This window comes from Mirounga leonina, unplaced genomic scaffold (assembly GCF_011800145.1).
Source record: "Mirounga leonina isolate KUSES-001 unplaced genomic scaffold, KU_Mleo_1.0 Mir_127, whole genome shotgun sequence".
NCBI classification, from domain to species: Eukaryota; Metazoa; Chordata; class Mammalia; order Carnivora; family Phocidae; genus Mirounga; species Mirounga leonina.
Window position 1 is genome coordinate 79,278,587 of NW_023270316.1, and position 22,302 is coordinate 79,300,888.

Here is a 22,302-nt window from a genome sequence, read left to right on the forward strand (position 1 = left end):
CTTCTGCTGCTGTGGGGTTTCTTCCCCCACAGCTGGTCTCTCCTAGAGTCCCTTACCTGTCTGTCCTCCATGAGAATGATTTTCCTGTCCTGGGTTACAGAAGAGGGTATAGAAAGGCATGGACAGTATGGGGTGGGCAAAGGTGAACATAATAGGAGAGCAGCTGGCTAAGAAGAGAAGGGGAAACCTCGGGTAGGAAGGAAGGATATTCTGAGAGGTGAATATGTCTACAGTGGGTGAATTTTGAAGAGGAGAGGGACTAACATATTGCATCATGGGAGAGAAGATGAGAGGTGAAGGTGTAAGGTGAACAGAAGTGTAACATTTTATAAACAGGGCGGGTGAAGATGAGGTGGAAGAGTGTGAGTGGTGGGTAAGTGGGACAGGGAGAACTGTGAGGTGAATAGGCAGTGAGGTACAGAAATTTTCCTTTTGTGAAAACAGTACTCACGTATGTGTGATGAGAATTTTTGATTTTCATTAGACCTTTTAGGGATATTTTAAATCCTATATACAGGTTGATTTGGAGTCTCTTCAACATGAGTAACTGATCAATTCCATACACATTGGTCCCCTTTGCTTAGAGCTGGCATGGGAAACTCAAATCCTCCGGGGGCCTGGCTGGTGACGTGAAGGGTGGCTTGGTTAGGCTGAGCAGCAGTGAATTGGTGTCCCTCTGGTATTGGCTGGATCTTCCAGTTTTTCACATTAACCAATCAGGCAAGAGATCACAATTTTTATTTCTGCTTTTTCTAATTGTGGCTAAGGTTTTCTTCATCATATTGTGAGTACGTGACCTCTGGTCACAATGTGGTTTAAACAGTTAATTCTTTTTTGAGAGTTTTAGTTCCCTTTGAGAACCTTTATATCTTCTTAGCCACTTTTGTTTTTATTTCCTTCAAAAACTGTTTCTCTGTGGCTGGTAACAGGTTGTTTTGCTCTATCTATCTATCTATCTGGTTTTTTTTTTTTTAAAGATTTTATTTATTTATTTGACAGAGAGAGACACAGCGAGAGAGGGAACACAAGCAGGGGGAGTGGGAGAGGGAGAAGCAGGCTTCCCGCTGAGCAGGGAGCCCGATGCAGGGCTCGATCCCAGGACCCTGGGATCATGACCTGAGCCGAAGGCAGATGCTTAGACTGAGCCACCCAGGTGCCCTGAAAATGTTTAGTTTTAAATGAGAATATGCATTGAAAAAAAGCATACACAGCAATGGTATCTTAGGTGTTGAGATTATGGGGCAATGATGTCTTGGGTAGTAGGATTATGGACATTTTATGTCCTTACTAACATGCCCTATCTAAGTCTTCTAACAACGGCCCTATAACATTCTTTGAAAAAAATTAGTGTAAAGAATTCATTTTACTCTTTAAGGGTGGTTTGAGAAGTAAACTTTTTTAAAGAGGATGGGGTTTTTTTTAAAGATTTTATTTATTTAGGGAGAGAGAGTGTGTGTGTGCAAGTGGGGGGGAAGGGCAGAGGGAGATGGAGAGACTCTCAAGCAGACTTCCTGCTGAACGTGGAGCCCGACACGGGACTTGATTTCATGACCCTGAGATATGACCTGAGCCAGAACCAAGAGTCAGACACTTAACCAACTGAGCCACCCAGGTACCCCAAGGATAGTTTTTATCACTGCTCGGAAGACCAGCTTATCTATAACACAGAGGGAGGAAGCAAAGCCAGAGAGCCAATGGGTCTGAATCAGGAGGGACAAGGCTGCTGCAGGCCCTGCTGATTCAAAAAGCAAGATCAGCCTACTCATTGTGTCCACTGCTACCCAGGCCCTCCCACTTAGTAGACAGAGCTAGGAAAATATGCATATTAACCTATGTATACGCACATACCTATTTTTGTTTCTGTATCTACTCATATATGTGTATTAAAAAAACAAAACAAAAACAAAAATCACAAGTTCATATGATCATACCTTTGATGTCCATCCAGCTCTACTGGGTTCATCCTAGCGTCCCCCTTTCTGTATTTGTTCTTTGACAGTGAAACACTGGCTCTCATTATCTACAATGTATCTATTTATTTGTTCAACCCTTATGCATACAAAGTCGTTTCAAAACTGCTAACCCATACCTCTGTGAAAAACAAATCTATTAACTCCAGCACAGTGTTCCTGCACAGTTCTTGTCTTTTACTTTAAAGTAGTCAGGAAAAACACTGTTTTCCAAAGTTACTTAGGCCAGCTCCTTTCTTACCCACTTGTCTCAGGGTAGTTATGTAATTCACTTGTGAAATAGATTCATTTGCCAGAGCCTGAAATTCATTTTGGGCTCCCCCATATCCTGGATGATATTTTTAAAATTTGCATTAAAAAAATTCATTTGTTGGTGTGTATTGTGCTGTGGGTTTTGACCAACATACAGAGTTTTTTTATCCACCCCCGTAGTTCCTTAGAGAACAGTTCCATCACCCCCAAATGATGTCACTTTATAGTCAAGGTCACAGCTGATCTGTTTTCTATCCCTGTAATTTGCATCCCTCCCCCCAACCAAGGTCATGTAAATGGAATCATATAATTTGTAGCCTTTTGGTTTTTAGCTTCTTTACTTTAGCAAAATGGGTTTAAGTTTCATTCATGTTGCTGTGTTGATCAGCAGCTTATTTCTTTTTGTTGATGAGGTGTAATCCATTGTAAGGTTATACAGTTTCATTTATCCATTCATCAGATGAAAAATGTTTCCATTTTTGGGTGATTTTTAATAAAGATGCTGTAAACCTCACATTTAGGCTTTTGTATGCACATAAATTTTATTTCTATTAAGTAAAGAATGAGAATGTGCATATAGGTTTAACTTTATAAGAAACTGCAGAACTGTTCTCCAAAGTGACTATGTAATTTTGCATTCTCACCAGCAGTGTAGAGAGTTCCAGTTGTTCTGCCTCCTTATCAGCACTTGGTATTATCTTTTTTCTTTTCCATTCTTATTTTATTTTATTTATTTTTTAAGATTTTATTTATTTGAGAGAGAGTGCACGTGCATGGGCACAAGCAGGGGTGGGGGGCAGAGGGAGAGGGAGAAGCAGGCTCCCCACTGAGCTGGGACCCAATGTGGGACTCAATTCCAGGACCCCCGGGATCATCACCTGAGCCCAAGGCAGTCCCTTAACCGACTGAGCCACCCCGGTGCCCCTCTTTTCCATTCTAATCAAAACGTAGCAGTATATCATTGTGTCTTTAATATGCCTTTGCCTAATCACTAATGTTGTTGAGGATCATTTCACATGCTTATATGCCATCCATATCTTCTTCGGTTAAGTATCGATCTTTTGCCTATTTTTAAAAAGAGTAGGTTGTTTTCTTACTGTCAAGATTTGAGAGGTCTTTATATATTCTGGATATAACTTTTTTCTCAGAAATGATTTACAAATACCTTCTCCTAGTCTGTAATTTGTTTCTTCATTTTTTGTAACAGTCCCAGAATGAAGGTTTTTAGTTTCAATAAAGCTCAATTTATCAATTTTTTCCCTTCACGTTTCTGATATTGGTATCTTATTCTAAAAATTCTTTGCCTAATCCAAGGCCACACCGATTTCCTTCTGTGTATTATTCTTGAACATCTATAATTTTAAAATTTACATTTTTGTCTATGATCCATTTTGAGTTAATTTTATATAAGGTGTATAGACCAAGGTTCATTTCTTTGCATAAGGAAAATCCAATCATACCAGCACCATTTGTTGAACACTGTATTTTCTCTAATGACTTGCCTTTGCACCTTTGTGAAAAATCAGCTGTCTGTGCTTAGGTGGATCTATCATCTCTGGGATTTTTTATATTGTATTGACCCATGGGTCAATGTAACAGTATGTGCCAATCCTACTTTCTCTAAATTACTGTAGTTTTATAGTAAGTTTTGAAATTGGATAGTGTGTCATCTAACTCTGTTCTGTTTCAAAATTGTTTTGGCTATTCTGGTTCCCTTGCCTTTCCATATAATATTTAGAAGCAGTTTGTTGATATCTACAAAACAACCTTCCAGAATTTTTACTGGGATTTTGTTGAATCAGTAGTCAAATTGAGGAGAAGTAACATAATAACACTGTTGAGTCTTTCAATTCATGAACCTGGTATATCTTTCCATTTTATTTATATCTTCTTTGATTTATTTTATCAGCATTTTATAGTTTTCAGCATACAGATGCTTAATGTATTTTGTTAGATTTATGCCTAAGTAATTCTTTTTGTGTGTGTGCTATTGTAAATGGTATTTAATTGTTTTTAAATATTAATTCTTCATTGCTGCAATATAGAAATATAGTTGTTTTTCTTTTTAATGTTGACTTGATTGATCTACATCCTGTTATCTTACTGAACTCATTTACTAGTTCTAGGAGCTTTTCATATTCTTTGGGACTTCCATGTAAACATTCATGTCTCATTTAGAGACAGTTTCATTTCTTCTGTTTATATGCCTTTTATGTCTTTTTCTTACCTTGTTACACTGGCTAGGCATTCCAGTATGATGTGGAATAGTGGCAAGAAGTGGTGAGAAAAGACATTCTTGCCTTCTTCTTGATCTTAAGAGAAAAGTTTTTGGTCTTTCACCATTAAGTATGTTGCTAGCGTAGGATTTTGTAGTTCCCCTTTATTATATTAAAGGAGTTTCTTATATTCATGATTTACTGAGAGTTCTTTTTTTTTTTTTTTTTTAAAGATTTTATTTATTTATTTGAGAGAGAGCACATGAGAGGGGGGAGGATCAGAAGGAGAAGCAGACTCCCTGCCGAGCAGGGAGCCCAATGCGGGACTCGATCCAGGGACTCCAGAATCATGACCTGAGCCGAAGGCAGTTGCTTAACCAACTGAGCCACTCAGGCACCCTTGAGAGTTCTTTTTTAATATTATTAATGGATGTTGAATTCTGTCAGATTTTTTTTTTACATCTTAGAGATGATCCCATGAGTTTTCTTCTTTGTTCTGTTTTGGTGGTTTGTGTCTTTCAAGTAATTGGTCTATTTGATCTAAGTTTTAGGATTTTTTGGCATTAAGAATTGTTTATAATATTCTTTTATTTTTCTTTTAATGACTATAGGACCAGTAGTGGGGTACCCTCTTTCATCCCTGATATTGGAAATTTGTGTATTCTCTTTTTTTTAATTGACCAGTCAGCCTTAATCAGTTCTATTTTTCCCCCCAAAATGCACAGCTTTGATTTCATTGGTTTTTCTCTATTGTTTTTCTGTTTTCAATTTCACTGATTTCTCCTATTTTTTTGTATTTTTAATTCATTCTTTTTTTTAATTATTTTTTAAATTTAAATCCAAGTTAGTTAACATGAATAGTGTATTATTTGTTTCAGGAGTAGAATTTAGTGATTCATCAGTTGCATATTCTTCCCCTATTTTTATTATTTCCTTCCTTTTGCTTTCTTTGGGTTTAATTTGCTCTTGTTCTATTTTCTTTTTTTTTTTTTAAGATTTTATTTTATTTATTTGACAGAGAGAGACACAGCGAGAGAGGGAATACAAGCAGGGGGAGTGGTAGAGGGAGAAGCAGGCTTCTGCAGAGCAGGGAGCCCGATGTGGGGCTCGATCCCAGGACCCAGGGATCATGACCTGAGCCGAAGGCAGTCGCTTAACGACTGAGCCACCCAGGTGCCCCTCTTGTTCTATTTTCTTAAGGTAGAGGTGTGGATTAAAGTTTTGAGACCTTTCTTTTTTATTAATGTAAACATTTAATGCTATAAATTTCACTCTCAGCTCTGCTTTAGCTGAATCTAATGAATTTAAAATATTGTGTTTTCATTTTTATCAAATTCAAATATTTTCTAATTTCTCATGAGAATTCCACTTTGATATATGGATTATTTAGAAGTGCTTGTTTAATTTCCAAACATTTGGGAGATTTCCCATATATTCTTCTGTTGTTGATTTCTACTTTACTTCAATTATGTTAGAGAACATATTTTGTATGATTACTGTTCTTTTATTTTTTTAAAGATTTTATTTATTAATTTGACAGAGAGAGAGACAGCGAGAGAGGGAACACAAGCAAGGGGAGTGGGAGAGGGAGAAGCACGCTTCCTGCGGAGCAGGGAGCCCAGTGCGGGGCTCGATCCCTGGACTCTAAGATCATGACCTGAGCCAAAGGTAGACGCTTAACGACTGAGCCACGCAGGTGCCCCCAATTACTGTTCTTTTAAATTTAACATTTGTTTCATGGCCCAGAATATGATCTATCCTGGTGAATACTCCATGTGCGCCAGAAAAAAGTTTCATTCTGCTGTTGTTGGATGAATTCGTCTATAAAAGTCAAGTAGATCAAGTTGATTGATAATGTTATTCAGATCTTCTAAAACCTTACCGATTTTCCGTCTACTTGTTCTGAGAGAGAACTATTGAGGCCTCCAGTAATAATTGTGCATTTGTCTATTTTTCCTTTCAGTTTTTACTTAATGTATTTTGTAGCTCTGTTGTTAGGTACATAAACAGGATTGTTATATCTTCTTGGAAAATTGACCCCTTTATCATTATAAAATGCCCATCTTTATCCCTGATAGTATTTTTTGTTCTTAGATCTGCTTTTTTGGATATTAATATAGCAAATACCAGTTTCTTTCATTAGTGTTTGCTGGGGATATGTTTTTTTCATTCTTTTACTATTAATCTAAGTCTATATATTTAAAATAGATTCTAGATAGCTTGGAGTTGGGTCTTTTTTTATCCAATCTGACAATCTCTGACTTTAATTGGTGTGTTTAGACCATTCACATGTAATGTGATTGCTGATACAGGTGACTTAAAAGATACCATTTTCTTAGCTGTTTTCTTTTTCTTCCATTTATTATTTTTTTCCTGTCCTTGTGTTAATTGAATATTTTTTGATTCTTTTTTATCTCCATTATTGATTTATTACTTACAGGATTTAAGACATATGTATTTAATCAATGGCTACCTTTTAATATTATTATACTGCTTCACATTCCTGTACAATTGTTGGCCTACCTGTACTTTTACATGCTCATTTATAATGCATTGCTAGTACTTCCAGTTTCCAGTTCACATGTAAGGAGCTTGGAAGTTGCCACTCAATACTAACAGCAAGTAAAAAGCTGAACAGACTGAAAAATCAACACTCTTCTTGGATCTGTAAGAGAAATAAAAACATGGAAAACTGCAGCCCTCAGGATTGGAGAAACAGACAAATACAGGGACTCATGGCTTACTGAAGCAGAGACTCATGAACAGAAACCACCATGGGAACCATGCTGAAGTGGGAAAACCTGAAGTGTAACTTTGCCAATTGCTGGCAGTTAGTGTGGAGAACTGATAGTTAAAAAGTCCAGCCAGGCCCAGGCACAGAGAGCCTCCACAGTTATCTGAGATATACCTTCAAAAGTTCAACCAGGTTCTTATAGTAAATAGTGGAGAAAAATACCTTGGACTTCTGGGAGGAGGATGGGAAAAGGAATGATTTCAGAATAAGCCAGAGCACTCTGTTCTTAACAGTTCCTGCCTTCAGGAAACTTATTAACCAGAGCCTATCTGCTGGGGTTATCAGAGCCTTATTTTATTTTATTTTATTATTTTATTAATTTTATTATTTTATTTTATTTTATTTTATTTTATTTTAATTTAATTTTATTATTTTATTTTATTTTATTTATTTTATTTTATTTATTTTATTTATTTTATTTTATTTTATTTATTTTATTTTATTTTATTTATTTTATTTTAAATAGTTTATTTATTTGAGAGAGTGAGAATGAGAGAGAGAGAGAGAACACATGAGAGGGGGGGAGGGTCAGAGGGAGAAGCAGACTCCCTGCTCAGCAGGGAGCCCGATGTGGGACTTGATCCCAGGACTCCAGGATCATGACCTGAGCCGAAGGCAGTCGCTTAACCAACTGAGCCACCCAGGCGCCCCCAGAGCCTAATTTTAAATATAAAGACACATATAGATTAAAAATAAATGGATGAAGAAAAATATACCATGCTAGCCCTACTCTAAAGAAAGCAGGATTAGCTATATTAATTTCAGACAGAGCAGATTTCACAGCAGGGCAAATTATCAGGGATAAATAAGGGCATTACATAATGATTAAGGGGTTATTTCTCCAAGAAGACATGCAATTCTTAACATGTATGCACCAAACAACAGAGTATCAAATTATATGAGGCAAAAACTGATAGAACTTCAAGAAGAACTAGATGAATCTATTACTGTAGTTGGAGACTTCATCACTTCTCTATCAGAAATGCACAGATGCAGCAGGCAGAAAATCAGTAAGGACACAGTTGGACTCAACACCACCACAATCAACTGGGTATATCTGTAGATTGCTTCATCTAACAACAGCAGGATACACATTTTTCTCAAGCTCACATGGAACATTCATCAGGGCAGATCATATGTTGAGCCATAAATCACACTTTAACAGATGTAAAAGAATAGAAATCATGGAATGTCTGCTGTCATACCACAATGAAATTAAACTAGAAATCAGTAACAGAAAGATAACTGGAAAATCCCCAAATACATTGAGATTAATCAATACATTTATAAATAACACACTGATCCAGCAAGAAATTTCAAGAGAAATTTTAAAATATTTTGAACTAAATGAAAATGAAAACACAGATTATTAAAATTTGTGGGTTGCAGTGAAAGTAGTGATTAGAGGGAAATTTATAGCATTGAATGTGTATATTAGAAAAGGAGAAATATCTAAAATCAATAATGTAAGTTTTCACCTTAAGAAACTAGAAAAAGGGGGCGCCTGGGTGGCTCAGTCAGTTGAGCGGCTGCCTTCAGCTCGGGTCATGATCCTGGGGTCCTGGGATCGAGCCCCGCGTCGGGCTCCCTGCTCAGTGGAGAGTCTGCTTCTCCCTCTCTCTCTGCCTACTTGTGCTCTCTATCTCTCTGTCAAATAAATAAATAAGATCTTTTCAAAAAAAAAAAAAAAGAAACTAGAAAAAGAAGAGCAAATTAAATCCAAAGTAAGCAGAAGAAAAGAAATAATAATTAGCAGGAATCAATGAAATTGAAAAAAGGAAGTTCATAAAAAGTCAACAAAACCTAAAGCTTGAAGAGATCAATAAAACTGATAAGCCTCTAGCTGGCTAACTAAGGAAAAAAGAGAGAGGACACAAATTGCTAATATGGAAAATGAAAGAGGGACATCTCTACAGATCATATGGACATTAAAAGGATAATGAAGGAATACTGTGAACAATTCTACCCACAAACTTGAAAACTTAGATGAAATGGACCAATTCCTTGAAAGACAAAATCTGCCAAAACTCACGCAAGAAGAAATAGATGATCTGAATAGGCCTATATGTAATAAAGAAGTCAATAACTGATAATCTTCCTAAAAATAAACACCAGGCTCAGTTGGGTTCACTGGTGAATTCTACCAACCATTTCGGGAAGAAAGTATGTCAATTCTCTACAATCTCAAAAGACAGAAGTAGTGGGAATACTTCCCAACTCATTCTATGAGGCCAGCATTTTCACAATATCAAAACCAGATGAAGACATTATGTTTTAGTACAGACCAATATCTCTCATGAACATAGATACAAAAATCTATAACAAAATATCAACAAATGAAATCCAAAAAGGTAGAAAAAGAATTATATACTATGACCAAGTGAATTTATCCCACATACTCAAGGCTTATTCAGTATTTGAAAATCAATTAATACAGTCCATTACAATGCATTGATACTATTTTTGCTTTGGATATTCAGTTATATTTTTAGAGGAATTGAAAATAAGAAAACATTTATTTTATCTTCCTTTATTCCATTTCCAATGTTCTTCATTTCTTTGTGTGGATCCAGTTTTCAGTCTGGTATCTTTTTTTCCTTCTGTCTGTAAACTTTCCTTTAAAAATTATTATAGACTAGGTCTGATGGGAATGAATTCCCTGAGTTGTTTTTCTCAGTAAAGTTTTTTTTTTTTTCCCTTCATTTTTGAAAGCTAATTTTACTGGGTATAGAACTCTGGGTCGACAGGTTTTTTTTCTTCCAGCACTTAAAGATGTTACACCATTATCATCTATCTTGCATGATCTTTCACAGTCTTTTGCAATTTTACCTTTGTCCTGGTATATATTATGTGACTTTTTTCTCTGATTTCCTTCAGTATTTTTCTTTGTCTTCAGCAATTTGAATATAATATACCTAGATGTGTAGGAGTCTGGGGGAAGGAGAATTATTTATCCTGCAATGTATTCTCTGAGTTTCTTGGTCATATGATTTAGTGATTTTTATTAGTTTTTGGAATAGTCTCAGTCATTCTTTCTTTCATTTTTTTTTCCTGTCTCTTCCAGGATTCCAGTTGCACAAGTGTTCAATCATTTAATATTTTTTCCTACAGTTCTTGGATGCTCTGTATGTTCTTTTCAATCTTTTTGCTCTTTGTTACTTCATTTTGGATAATTTCCCTTGACTCATCTTTAAGTTCACAGATCTTTCCTCAACTGTTTTGAGTCTGTTAATGAACCAGTCAAAGGTGTTCTCTGTTACTCTTTCATTTTTGGTATTCTCTTTGGTACTTTTTTATTGTTTCCATTTCTCTGCTAAAAATTACCCATGTGATTTTGCATGTTCATACTTTACATTAGAGCCTTTAACATATTAACTATAGTTATTTTAAATTCACTGTTGATATGACACCATCTGAATCATATTGGAGTCTGGTCCTGGTGATCACTTTGTCTCTGGGGTGTGTACTTTTTCGTATGCCTCACAAATGTTTGTTTTTGAAAGCCAGACATCTTGAGTAGGACAGTAGTGACTGAGGTAAACAGTTTTAATGCCCAGGATTTGGCATGCCTTTCCTTCTGTGAGGCTTTTACTGTGGGGATTTGAGTTAATTTACTTAGGAGTTGGTCAAGGTTTAAGGTTTGTAATTGCTATGGTTACTATTGGTACACTACAGGTTTCAAATTCCTCTAGTAATACCTTGTGTTTAAGATCAAGACTGGTTGGCCTAAAGTTTTTTCCTCTCAGTATCTTCACCTTCACCTTTCAGTCTTCCTTTTGCACTGCCCTCAGAGAGGATCTTCTTCCATATTCTCATTCTGTTCGTCTCCCAGAAGTATTCTCCTGTTACTTGTTACTTTACACTTGTTAGCCTGGTGGTGGGGAGCAGTGAGAGGGGCTTTTCTTGTGGTTCAGGTTAGGCCTTCGTCTTAGGCAGGCATTATGTCTGTGGCGCTTGGGAATGTGGCTTCCTCAGTGCCCTTAGCTCTTTCCCAGCATTTGTGTCTGTTCATCCCCCAGGGATAAGGGTTTTTATTTCAGTTCCCTACAGTCAACATAAAATGGGTTTTCAGCAATGGTAGGTTTTCATGCTATTGTCTCCAGTCACTGAAGTGAATTAAAATGTATTTATTCACATATTGAATGAGTCAAATGTCAAATCACAATTGTTTCCAATTATTTCCCTTAGATATTTCCTGTGGACATTTGAATTTCGAAAACTTTGTCTACTGAGTGTAGTCCTAAGTGAATTGGAAAGTTAGTGGGTCTCATCATGCACTTGTAGGCTTGTCTGCCAGCTCTCCTGCACAGGAGGAAGCCTGTCAGGCTGTTAACACCAGAAGCTGTTGCACCATGGAACAGAAAATTTCAGCTGCTGGTTAAATCTTTTTGGCATAAATATAGACTTGAAAGAAATGATTGCTAAAATTTTTAAAAACTGGATTATAAAAATCTTTTGCCACAAAGCAAAGACTTTTTTTTTTTTAGTACTTAGTAAGCAATATTCAGCTGTCCTATCACAGGAGTAACAAGGAATCTTCCTGACACTGTTTTTGGAGTAAACAATGTATAGATGTGTGGACTTTATTATACAGCTAGTTGGTCCTATCTTTGAGCTGGCTGCTTAGAGGTCTTTAACTAGCCAAGAATATTGTCTAAGTTAATGCAATGGTGAGACACAAGAAGCTATATACTATATTTCTTTGAAGCTATATGCAAGATTAGAATGGCTGTTACTTTACTATTGCTTATACCAAAAATGGTAAATCTTTTTTTTAAATCCCTAGTGAACTAGTTTGAGTGACGTAGAGAGCTGAGTAAAATGAGGGAAAAAGACTCACTCTCCTTGGTACTCTCACTGTCCTTTCATGCATTTGAATGAAGAGGGGATCTTCTTTCTTGAGGGAAGTGGCCTCCTTAGTGAGCAGAAAGGGTAAAACTAGCCAGACCAGCGAATCAACGGATGACCAAGAGGGTGACAAAAGCTGCAGACAGCTCCTCCTTACGCTGAGGCTCTCAATTCTTAAACTAGGATTCATTGTCTTTTAATTTAAGGCTGTGACTCATGGCTTCAGACTTTTTTTTTTTTTTAATCGGGAAGGATTGCAACTTTGTTAATATAGAGGCTCTGACTAAACATATACCTGTTGGAAGGGTGTGTGTTCTCATTAACTGTTTTACCAAGAAGAGTTTTGCATCGCTTAGAGTCTTTAATTTGGAGATAGTTAGTGCTAGAGAAACCCTTCAAAATCTTCAATGGGAAGGGAACTTTCCCTTTCTTAGCTAGAGGTTTAGGACTAGCATAGAATTTTAGTTTATTGTTAAATTCATCCTTGGGCCAACACTCTTTATCATCTATTGTGAGGTTCGTTATCTTTTTTTCTTTTCAATGCTCATGGGAAAAAGAGACCCTTTTGTTCTGGACTAACTTTTCGGGACGTTTGTATAATTAACAGCCTTGGAAGATAGAGTGTCTCCCTCTGGAGCAAAGGGCAGTTTTGTCTGGGGCCTGGGTCAGGTAGGTTTGCTTATAGTCGGTTGTGAGGGATTTGTGTTTCCTAATAAGCTCAGAGTTCCTCAGTTGGGACACAAACCCAAATCCAGCTGGCTCCCTTCACATTACCCCCCTGGGACTTGGGGATAAGGAGAACTAATGTGAACATGAAGCTCATGCTGTTTGATATCATGTAATATTGTCCTTCATCTCTGACCCAAGAGTCTCATGTCTTCTGTGCACATCTGTGGAACTATGGCAGGCAACCTTGTTAGCTTCCATATAGGGCAAAATCTCAGATTCTTTATAATTCTTGATATTATCCTTAAACATTGTCTTGCCTTAAAGTTAATGTAAAAACTTAAAAAAATGGAGAAAAAATCACTTTTAATCCCATCACTCTAAGATTATAATCTTGATAGTATGTTTATGTGCATGTTTCCATTCTTTCCAAGTATATCTGGACATATTTTTAATCTTACTATAATACAAAATCATATCCTTTAAATAACATTCCTCTGTGTAAGTAATTCATGGTAATTACAGAAAATTAGAAAATTTATAAAAGAATAAAGAAAATTATTAGTATTCTTATTGCCCAGAGATGGAGTCCCTATTACCATTTTGTGTATTTTCTTCCAATATTTTATGTACATTTATTTTACAGTTGTAAGGGAGACTAGTATATTCTTTATTTACCTAACATGTCTTGTGTACTTTACTATTTCATTCAATATTGAAAAGTAGGCTCTTTTGCTTTAATGGTTATAGTGTCTCATTCTGTGGGTGTCCATATTATCATAATCACTTTATAATAATTCTTAAACCAATTTTGGAAATTGATTCTTTCTTTATATATTGCTTCTACCCACCTCCCTTTCTGTTTCTCTCTCCCTAACCCCACTTCTTTCTGGAACTGCATTTACTTGTATGTTAGAACACTTCAAAAGTTCCATGTGTTTTTCCTGTGCTCTTTTCTGTATTTTCCATTCTGATGTCTCTTCATGCTTCAGTCTGGATATTTTATCCTAATATGTCTTCCAAATTATTAATTATTTCTTCAGCTAAATCCATCTTTTAAAAGTCTTCATTGTATTTTTCAGTTGTTTCTACTTGATTCTTTTTATAGTTACTAGTTATATGCTAAAATTTTTCAGTATCTTTTAGTTCCTTAAACATATTAATAAGTTATTTCAAACTTCATGTCTGGTAACACCATTCTCTGGATGTCCTACGGGTCTATTTCTAAAGTCTGTTTTCTCTCTTGGTTTTCAGTCAAGTCTTCTCTGCTATCTGTTTTGTTTCTTTGTTTAAGTGTGAGACATTGCTTGTGAAAAATCAAGGCTCTGGTTATGCTTTTGTCCTCCAGAGAAGCCAGGCTAGGAGCTTATCTCTTTAATTTAATCATGGGTTGAGATGAGTTGCGGCTTGTGAAGACTGGTCACTGTTACTCCAGGGTATAGCCCTTGAGGGTCCCAACTGGAAGCCTAGAGCAGGTCCTAGGCCCTGAGCTCCAGTTTTCCCTTAGCACTCTGAGTCTGCCAAAAGCCTTGCATATCATTTCAGCCATTTTGTCTCTGCTTTTGAAATAAGCAGTTGTTTTGAGGATTAAAGAGGAGCCATATGTAAGGCCTATATCTTCAAGTTTCCCTACTACCCGAATCTTGGCCCTGCAGTTCTTCACTGTTTCAGACAGATTATTTTTTATGTTTTCAGCTTTTTTAGTTGTTCTCAGCAGGAGGATTGCCCAAAACAACCTAGTATACCATTATCAAAAGTGGAATGCTTTCTACAAGGAATTTATGGTTATAGCTCCTTCTGTGCCCTGTGGTCGTTCCTAGGGTATAGTTGGTAAGTAAGACCTTTTGGAGACCAAATAGAAACATGTTTATGTTCCTTCTGTTGTTATCAATATGTGTTTTCCTTCCCCCAGTAATTCCACTTTAGAACAGTTTGTGATACGATGTTAGTATTCCTACTTTGACCAGACTGTATAGTGTCTGTAATCCTCAAGTCTGACCAGGGTAAATGTGGCTTGCTGGCTTGGTGCCATATTGTCATTTTACTTGCTTTTGTTACAGTACCTATTGTCTGCTCTATTATAGCTACTTGCATGGATGTCTGTTTTTTTATGTGCTTCTTAAAACATGTGCTTCTTGACAAGCAGGGACTATACCTTCTTGTTCTGTTGAGTGGGAAAGTTCCTTGCATAGACTAGTTCCTCATCAGAAGTGTATTTAAATTCAGATGTTAATGCTAATAGTAACTTGTCAGCCAATTTCAGACTTCCATCTTCCCAGGTCCCCTCAGTGGATCTACTTCATGTATTAGCTTCCTTCAAGATTCCAAAATACTTCTAGACCAGTACACAAATACATATACCAAGAGAAACTTCTATAGGATGTGGCATAATGTTATGATTTATACTGTAAATTAAATGGGAGTCATTGCATTAGATATAGGTGACAGAATTTTTTCTGTTAAACAATACTGGAGGTTGTTTTTAGCATGGACTACTACCTGTGGAATTAGCAACATGACTAGTAGCTGAATAATGGGAGAGGCAAGTTAGCAGTAGTAGCCCCATCCTGCTGATGCAGCGTGGAGCAGATTGCAGTAGCTGAGTCCATCCGTCTCATATATCCTGAAAGGAGACAGATCAGTTCACCTTCAGGGCCTCATGCTGTTGCAGAATTTCGGGAAGAAGGAGAGACACAAATGCCTGGACTTCATTGGAGTATCTTCCTAAGTTAGAACAAATCCTTAGTAAAAGAGAACAGACCTTTAGTCCATGGTGGATGGGAGTCTGTTTTGAATGTGTAGGTCCAGGAATGGGTAGGATTGCCCCATGGGCTGCCAGAAAGCAGGGAGGTTTCTTGTGTTTATTCTTTCAGCCCTCTTTAGACATTTTCTCTAAAATAATGTAATGATCGAGAAGAGTAAATATGTATTCAGTGAGCTTGTGGGGCATTGTGTGAAACTGACTACATCACAGAATTTTTCATTAATTAATTCATTCATTGATTCAGCAAACGTTTACTGAATACCTTCTTTTTGCCAGGCATTATTCTTGGAGCTGGGAATACAGCAATAAAGTAAAAGTAAAGATTCTTGCTCTCATGGAGCTTTCATCTTTGAATTCTGTTTCTATAGTATTGATGTTTGTTTAAATATAGACATTTTCTAAATGTCAACTCAAAAGATGGGCAGTTCTCTTAGTATGTTTATTTTCTCTTGCATGTGAGATGTAAACTTTTAGAATATCGAAACACAAAATTTCCTTCCTTCCCCAGTTTTGGAGTTTGCATCATGTTTATTTGTACCTTAGTACAGATTTGGTCATATGATTATATTGGGTGGGGAATGGCTTTATGACGTCTTTAAGTATGTGGTAGGTAGTCATTAAAATATTGTTACTTAGTATTAGACTACTAAATATTAACATTGCTGATTATAAATATTTTTATCACATAAATTTGATGCTTTAGAAACATTTTACAAACAAAACAAAACAAACATTTTACAAAGTGTCGAGAGTCAGTAGGGTAAACCTAGTGATTTTGTAGGCAGGGAACTGGAATTGTGATGTTACTTCCCTATGGATCATGAGATTAATAGAGTATTTAAGGTTTTTCTTTCTATACTGGAAAATTTATATGCCAGCTAGCACTAGAAGAGGGGATCAGATTAGATAAATTTGAGGTGCCTGTAAAGTATCCATGTGAAGATAATTTGAGAAGGAGAAATAAAAGTGTGAGTTGAGTCTTTAGATTGGTGAGTTAAGCTGTGGGCTTGGTTGGGATTTCCTAGGGAAAGAATTTAGGTGAGAAGAGAGGCTGGGACTGAGTTTTGAGAAACTCTAGTTCTATTTGATTGGTTTCTGCCATCTTTATTGTAGTCTTTATTTTTCTTTGGATTTATTATTTTCTATTTCTGACTTCTTAAATTGGATGACTGACCTTTTGATATTTTAGACTTTTTTTATTAAAGAAATTTGAAGAATAAATAAGAACTGTTTTAGGTGTACCTATAAATTTTGACTTTTTGGCTTCTCCTTTGGACATATGGAGTCAAGATATAGATAGCTATTGCCTTGGGTGCCTGGGTGGCTCAGTTGGTTAAGTGACTGCCGTCAGCTCAGGTCATGATCCTGGAATCCCTGGATCGAGTCCCGCAGCTTCTCCCTCTGACCCTCCCCCCTCTGATGTGCTCTCTCTCTCTCATTCTCTCTCTCTCAAATAAATAAAATCTTAAAAAAAAAAGATAGCTATTGCCTTGATAATACTATTCCTGTAGAAAGTACTATAAAATTATTTTATAGTCAAACATATACATGGTTGCAGTGAAACTAGTTTTATGATATTACAAAACTTGTTTTCAAAATGAGAACATTTTCATGAAACAGTGGTTGTCATCCAACAAAATATGTTGAATGCAATTTGGTGTTTCACTCATTGCAATAACAAAGTGTTTGGGCAAAAATATCTAGTCCAATTATTATTAACAAAAGCATATTTTAATTTCTGTGTTTTTTTTCCTTCTAAATCTCACAATAGACCCTCTCCCTGTTCTTTGCTGCTTTGACAGTTACTGCATTATAAAGAGAGATTCCCTGATGGAAATGCATTATACATGTGTTTGATATGGAGGCAAAAACAAAGTAATGTAAAAAAAATAATTTATGTAGTCTTCTCAGATTTGTCACCTGGGATAGTCCTCACTGGTAATAAATGGTCTCAGTGATTGATGTGATATCCTTCACATCAATTTATTTATTTATTTTTAATTTTTCTCCTTAAAAATTCATTCCTTGGGGCGTCTGGGTGGCTCAGTCGCTTAGGCATCTGATTTCAGCTCAGGTTGTGATCTTGGGGGCCTGGCCTTGGGCTCTGTGCTCAGCAGGGAGTCGGCTTATCCCTCTTCCTGCCCCTCCCCCAGCTTGTGCTCACTCACTTGCTCTCTCAAGTAAATAAAATCTAAAAAAAAAAATCATTCCTTATGCCTTACTTAACTCTTCTCCAGTTTTGTGTTTTATGCTATTCCCAGCACTTTGTTAAGTAAAAATTTTGTATTAAAAATCCCGAGTCTTCCTCATGAGAAATATTTAGAAATGCAGTAAAACTATATGCTATTTGCAGGCTTAAATGAAATATTTTTAATTGTATTTTCTTTTCATGGCAAGTATTTTAACCCAATTCTAAATAAATGATTTCATAAAAGGTACCAGAAATAGCATTGGAAAGGTGGGAATAGATGACTCCTCAGGACAGCAGTTGATGCAGGTGCCCCTTCTGCCTCTTCTCCATTCCCTGCGGTCACCCATAGAAAGGACTGCTATTTAACGCAGACAACAATAACCCTGGTAACCGGAACACCTAATCCGCAGGAAGTTACTTTCCGAAATACAGTCTACACTGAGTTTTACTTTGGAAAAGTCTCTCTCGGTTGGGTATAATTTGTTCTAGATTATTGTAAACTCTGTTTAGGATTTGTAATATGCTTTTAAAAACTTTTTATTTTGATGTTAAGGAAAAAAAGCCTCTGGTTAGGGCATAGTACAGTTTATTGCCTGTGATAATGAAAACTTGAATAGATATAATTAGCGCTAACAGACTTTGTAATGTGGGTCACTTCCATTTTCAGTTTGAGAATGAATTTCCTTCTGCCATGATTGCAGTGGGGTTTAAACTCACCTTTCTTTTCTTGCCATGTCTTTCCCCATGTCTGTTGGCTGATAGAACTTCCTTGCATGTAAAATACTTTAAGTACTGAGGTCTTCTAATTTAGTTTAACTTTCTTTCTGGAAAGCACATTGAAGATTGCTTCCAGATATTTTGCATTAACAAATATAGATTTTCTAGCAACAGGACACCTATCTAAAATGCCTGAATTGATTAAAAAAAAAAATCAATGAAATTTCATTTTCCCCATGAAAATATTTGTTTTGAAAAATGTGTATTGTTGCACAGCAAGTGAGTAAACTTCAGAAGCGAGTTCTTATTCCTTTTGCCTAGGAATTATCCAGTACACTGACTTGCCATGGCCATCCTGCTTTTCTAGAACATTCCTAATGAGTTAAGTGCTGTCACAGGTAGTTTTGACTAATAACAAAACACCAAAGTTTATAAATAATTTACCTTTTAAAATATAAGTTAGAATTAAAAGTTATACCTATAATACAATCATTCAGTTTCTTCCTTTCAAGAAGACAAGGGAAAAAGGAGTGTTTAAACTTTACCTTGCCTTTGCACTCTGTGATACTGCCTGAGATGAGTGAACTCCTTCTGATGTACCAGGTAGGGTTGTGGTACTTGGGAATTTACATTGTGCTTTACGTGTCCCCAGAGTTTTGTTTGTTGAAATCTGAGCATACTGACTATAGTGGTTGTGTGTGAGAATTTTATTATGTGCTGTGTCTCCCTCCCATTTCAAAACAAACAGAACACAAACAGATAATCATCATTGCTTTCAAAATGCTGTCAGAGTTTAATTAAGCCAAGTCAAGCTCATTACCTTCAGTAGTGATAGAACATTAGCTAACACTTCACGTCTTCTCTAGAAAGGACCCCCAAAAAACACCATTGCGTTGAGAAGGTACCAGCTGGATTCTCACCTGGTCACATTGCTATAGTTGAGAGAGAGTGAGGCTGCTTTGCATTTAGGTTCTCAGCTGTCTCATTGTTTGGTACTTTTCTCTGTCCTTCCTCCCAGCCTCTCTTAGCTTTGCAATCAACCACAAGTGCTGAAGGTCCTGATTAATAGCGTTTCATACTCCATTTCTCAGACAAGGACTATTGGCTCCCTAAGAATAGCAAGGAAATGAACTCAAGGCTTAACATGGACAGAGGCATTTATAACCCTGCTCACCAAATTGAACACAGTTGTTACTATCAACAACAACAACAACAACAACAAAATGTCAAGCAATGTGCCATTAAAAGATCCTTACATAATTGTAGCAGGTTTGGGTTTCCTCTGGTTCAAGTTTTCTTACCTCTTTGATAATCAAACGATCTGAAGAAAGGCATAGAATTTCAGGGGGGAATCTGCATGACAGGTTCACAATAAGGCTATTCATGAGGACTCTTTTATTAGCTTAAACAGTATCTGCATCATTCTTAGTCTCTGGCTTTACTACAAGGCTCCATTTAAACTTAACCCAACTTGCTGACTTAACTGATCCAGGAATTACTCAGTACAACCAGCCAGCTACTGTAGCTTTTTTCCCCCCTTTAGATAAGGAGATTTAATACAATGGCCTTTACAGTTCTTAAATGACTCCATTTTTTTTTTCCCTGTGTTTGAGATGTGGTGCTTATATGACCTTTTGTTCTTAATAAAATTTCACATGGTTTGATTATATTTTTAAAAAAGTATAAACAAATACAATATTGACTCCTTACCCTCAGAGTAAAACTTTTTAAATCTTGTAGATGATATAAAAATGGAATTTGTCATAATATTTACACAGCTGATTTCAGTATACTAGATTTCATTATTAACGATTAGGTATTATTAAATCAAACTTGAACATATTTTTTTTATTTTTGAGGGGTGATTCTCATATAATTACTAGTGGTCCTTTAGCATTGCATGTTCACCTTTACACACTTTTGGTTATCTGCTGGTGTTTATACCATTTCTGCTACCACAATGCTAATATAATCAGGATGTCCTTGGTTGGTCCTTGAGTAGCTGGGGGAGGACGGTAGGACAGAGCTCTGACATCACAGTGGGGAGATTCTTGAGGATATATTTGGTAGCATGCCATACTGAGAGTACAGATGACCCATACTTTGGATCCACACCTCAGACTAGTGGGTCTCAAACTTCAGTAGGAACAAAAATCATTAGAATGTTTGATGAATGTGCAGATATCTGGACCCCACCCCCAGAGACTGATTCAGTAGGTCTGGGATGAGAGCCTGAGAATTTGCATTTTTAACAAGCACCCAGTTGATCCTGATGCTGATGATTACTGGACCATACTGAAACCATTATCTTATAAATTCACCAGGGAACCTTGGGAGTTCATGATACCTCCCCTTCCAGGCCTCTTGCCTGCAAGTAAGCTGCGACCCGTCTTGGGTAGGAATGACTGCTGTGTGGTTTCCCAGGGGAGTTGGTGGCAGGAGGGTAAGGACACCTCTAGTATTTCTAGTGCTGGAGCAGCTTGAGTATCCTTCTCCCGCATCTGCTTCCATCTGCCTCGGGGTGGTATCCACTGTGTGTATCACATTCCCGGGAACAGGCCTTACCCGTGGGCAGCCCGCACTTGGGTGTTTGAGAATGTCATCTCCCTCTGCCCCGGCTCTGTGCATGATTAGACTTTCAGAGTGGTGTTACCTGCAGCACTTAATCCAGATTTGCTCTTCTGTCTTTCTCCCATGCCCCTATGAAAGTAATTTTAGATTTTTAGAAACAAAGGTCCTTTGCAAAAGGATTTCCCCTTAGAAATGGATGTTCAAGGAGCCTTTTGGGAATTATGGATGTAACATGTTTGTTCATTTCGTGAAGATAAGATTTTTCCTTGAAGATAAGTTGATCTGATGGTCAGGACAGATAAGAAAAGTAAGTGGCGATGACGACTGTTGCTGCTTGTAGCATTTGCCAAAGGCGCTGTCGGGTCCACCCCCATAGACTTGGCAGACTGCGTCATTAGGGGAATTTTCAGACCCATGCAAAACTAGAAAATACAGCTCCCCTACGCGTGTCACCCAGTGTCCAGAGTTATGGAGATTTGGCTGCGTTTTTCAGCAGCTTTTTGTTTCGTTCTTAAATTTTGCTAGTAGTTTTCTGATTGGTTCATTTGGGGAATGAATCAAACATGACCTATGCTTTGCTTGGGGCCTGAGTGCAGTATCATGAATAGTAATTTGAATATGTCCTTTCCAGGAATGTGTTCCAGAAAACCTGGAGCTGAAGAAGAAGATTTTTGCTCAGTTAGATCAAATCATCGATGATAAGGTTGTCTTGAGCAGCTCCACGTCTTGCCTCCTGCCTTCCAGCTTGTTTGCTGGCCTGGTGCACACGAAGCAGTGCATTGTGGCCCATCCCGTGAGTGCATTAGACCTCAAGAACTGGTTGTATCTCATTCTGGTTTTCAGGAGCAATACATTTTGACTAATCTGCTAGTATATATTAGCTGCTTTATTGAGGTGTAATTCATATGCCACACAATTAAAATTGTATAGTTTAATATTTTTTTAGTATATTTAGAAAGTTGTGCAATACAGGCAGTTTTAAAAAGAATCTAATCCAAAAATGCCTTGAATTATACCTGCGTACCGAATGCATAATGGGATAGAATGAGCAATACTTACACACATTCACCCTTCCGTAACTCACTGTCCACCTGAAGACAGAGACTACTAAACACAATTCCACTGTCAGGGAAAAAGCTACATTTAATAAATGTATACATTGAGTAAGATTTTGTAGCCATGTCACTTTGTGCTGTGCAGTTTACTCAACACAATTCAGAGTAGGACCAGTTTTGCTCAAGTGCAGATTCTGGGTCCTGCTCCTGAGATTGTGGTTCAGTAGGTTGACTTTAAACCCCCACCCCTTTTCTTGT

The 22,302-nt window shown here is 37.0% G+C and overlaps 1 protein-coding gene across 3 annotated transcripts in view; it reads left to right on the top strand.

Moving 5' to 3' along the window:
* The window catches only part of CRYL1 (crystallin lambda 1), a 138,180-nt gene that overhangs the window by 83,797 nt on the left and 32,081 nt on the right, over positions 1-22,302 (top strand). For 2 of the 3 annotated variants that reach the window (XM_035003740.1, XM_035003741.1), the window contains exon 4: positions 21,621-21,782. The exons of the other annotated variant lie outside the window; for it this stretch is intronic. In XM_035003740.1, coding sequence (XP_034859631.1) covers positions 21,621-21,782 — 162 coding nt within the window. The remainder of the gene's footprint in view (positions 1-21,620; positions 21,783-22,302) is intronic. 3 annotated transcript variants of the gene reach the window in all.